The sequence below is a fragment of the Parus major genome, chromosome 13, assembly GCF_001522545.3.
Source record: "Parus major isolate Abel chromosome 13, Parus_major1.1, whole genome shotgun sequence".
NCBI lineage: Eukaryota > Metazoa > Chordata > Aves > Passeriformes > Paridae > Parus > Parus major.
Genome location: NC_031782.1, coordinates 8,913,710 through 8,915,900, shown reverse-complemented (window position 1 = coordinate 8,915,900; position 2,191 = coordinate 8,913,710). Strand labels below are relative to the sequence as shown.

At 60.4% G+C, this 2,191-nt stretch overlaps 1 protein-coding gene across 1 annotated transcript; it reads right to left on the bottom strand.

Annotated features, from left to right (window-relative positions):
* Positions 1 to 615: 615 nt before the first annotated feature.
* On the bottom strand, positions 616 to 1,861 carry NEUROG1 (neurogenin 1). Its single transcript, XM_015641542.1, has one exon. The coding sequence runs from the start codon at positions 1,859 to 1,861 to the stop codon at positions 1,331 to 1,333; it is 531 nt and encodes a 176-aa protein (XP_015497028.1). The 3' UTR covers positions 616 to 1,330.
* Between the last annotated feature and the right edge of the window lie 330 nt (positions 1,862 to 2,191).

The window sequence follows — 2,191 nt, the reverse complement described above, 5'->3', positions numbered from 1 at the left end:
CTTCCTGGAGACAAGGGTACTCCTGACACCCTCAGTCTCTAGCTGAGAGCCAGAACTGTGCCACAGCTGGTGCTGAGACCATGAGACAGCATCTTTGGCCACTCTTTTTCTTCTCCCTGCCAGTGCATGAACTGGGAGAGCCTCCATCCCACCTTGTGACTTGAGGAAAAGAGGGAGCTCATGCCTGTCAAGTTCTGCCAGTGTTACAGGTGCAGGGAAAGTTACAATCTCTGTACAGTTTGGGACTGGAGCTCCTTCACCTCTCCCCAAAGCTCCTGGCACCTTGCAGCTCCTGCTGTGAACCACGGCAAGGACAGCCTGAAGCACCAGCACTGCTCCTCACCACTCTGCTCCTGTTCTCTGCCTGCACCTCCTGAACAGGGCTGGAATTGCCTCTCCAGGAGACCTGGGGGCCAGCAGATGTTTGCAGGTAGCCGCATGTGTCTGTGGCCAGTGGGGTGTCAGAAGTGCTGGCTGCTGTCTTTTGGATCCCTTCCCTTCCACCCCATCCTCCTTCTGAGGAGTGAACCCCTCGAGTTCAAGAAACAAAACTCCAGAGGCGCTGCCAAAATTCAGTACAAACGTTAAAAATTTTATTTACAGGGTAAAGTACGATTTCTTAAAAAAAAAACCAAACAAACCAAAACAAAACCCCCACTTTGATAAGAGGTATAATAATAGAATAAAGCTCTTTATGTACAAAAATACAATTTTCATATGAATGAACATCTTGAATAAATTAAACTGCTCTCTGGTCCAGTCACTGAATACCCCGTGTCTGCTCCCACTCTAAAGCAGGCCGGCCTCGCTGGGGGTCAGCATCTATAATGCATGAGCCTCTCCGCTGTCCGCCGGGTGCGGGGTCCCATCGGGGCCGGTGCTGGGACCCCCGGGAGGGGCTGAGCCGCCCCGGGGCAGGGCCGGGGAGCCGCGCTGAGCCCCGCGCTGCGCCCCGGGCCGCATCGGTCCTTAAGCCTTTTCATGGCATTGTCAGGGCGTTCAAACCAAATTTTCATGCTCGTTTTTCTTCGCTGGAGAGCTACAAATTGTAAAATTGACTTTTCACCTCGTCTGCGGCAGCAAATCTGTCGCTTTTCTTCTTCCCAGATTTTCGGAGTGGAGCGGGAGGCGAGGTGGGGGTCGGGGGTAAGGGCCGGGGGGAAGGAAAGTGATGAAAAGTGCAACGGGACGAGGCCCCCCCCTCACCCCCCTCTCCGCCGCGGGCTCCGGGCCGAGCGCGGGCGGTGCGGGATGTGCCGCGGGATGTGCGGGATGTGCTCGGGGCCGTGGGAAGTGCGGGATGTGCCGCGGGATGTGCGGGATGTGCGCGCTAGCGGAGCGGAGCGCCCGGGCCGGCGGGCAGCCCGCGGAAGCCCCTTAGGCTGTCGGCGGGCGCGTAAGCGCAGTCCTCGGAGGTGGCGGGGCTGCTGGGGCCGGAGGCGGAGGCGCAGAGCGAAGGGGCGGACGGGGAGGCGCTGGACAGCCAAGACCCCGCGTCGCTTCCGGGGCTGGGGGGCGCGGCGGCCCCGCGGAAGGCGGGGGGCGGCGGGAGGCACTGCTCGGCCAGGCGGAGGGTCTCGGAGAGGGCCCAGATGTAGTTGTAGGCGAAGCGCAGGGTCTCGATCTTGGTGAGCTTGGTGTCGTCGGGGAAGGTGGGCAGGACGCTGCGGAGCTCGTCCAGGGCGGCGTTGAGGTGGTGCATGCGGTTCCGCTCCCGGTCGTTGGCCTTGACCCGCCGGCTGCGCTTCAGCGTGTGCAGCAGCGCCTCGGTCCGCGCCCGCGCACGGCCGCGCCGTCTCCGCCGCTCCCGCGGAGCGCCGGGCTCGGCGGCATCGCCGCTGCTGGGCGCCTCAGCGGGCATCCTGCGGGAGAGAACCGGAGCCCCGTCACTGCCTCGCGGGGCAGAGGTGGATGGAGGGAGAAGCGGAGGGGAAGGTGCGAAGCTGCCGGGGAAGGGGTGGGGGGAAGGAAAAAAAAAAATAAATGTAAGGAAGAGGGTGGAGGTGCGGGTGCTTGGCAGGTGCCGGCGCTCCCGTACTCACATGGAAAGGCACTCCCGGGGATGCGGTTAAGCAATAACGGTATAAAAACACAGAGAGAAAAAAGCCGAGCCAGCCGCTATAGGGGAAAGCACGGAGCTCAGCGCCGTAAAAAAAAAAAGAAAAAAAAAAAAAAAAAACGAAAAAAAAAA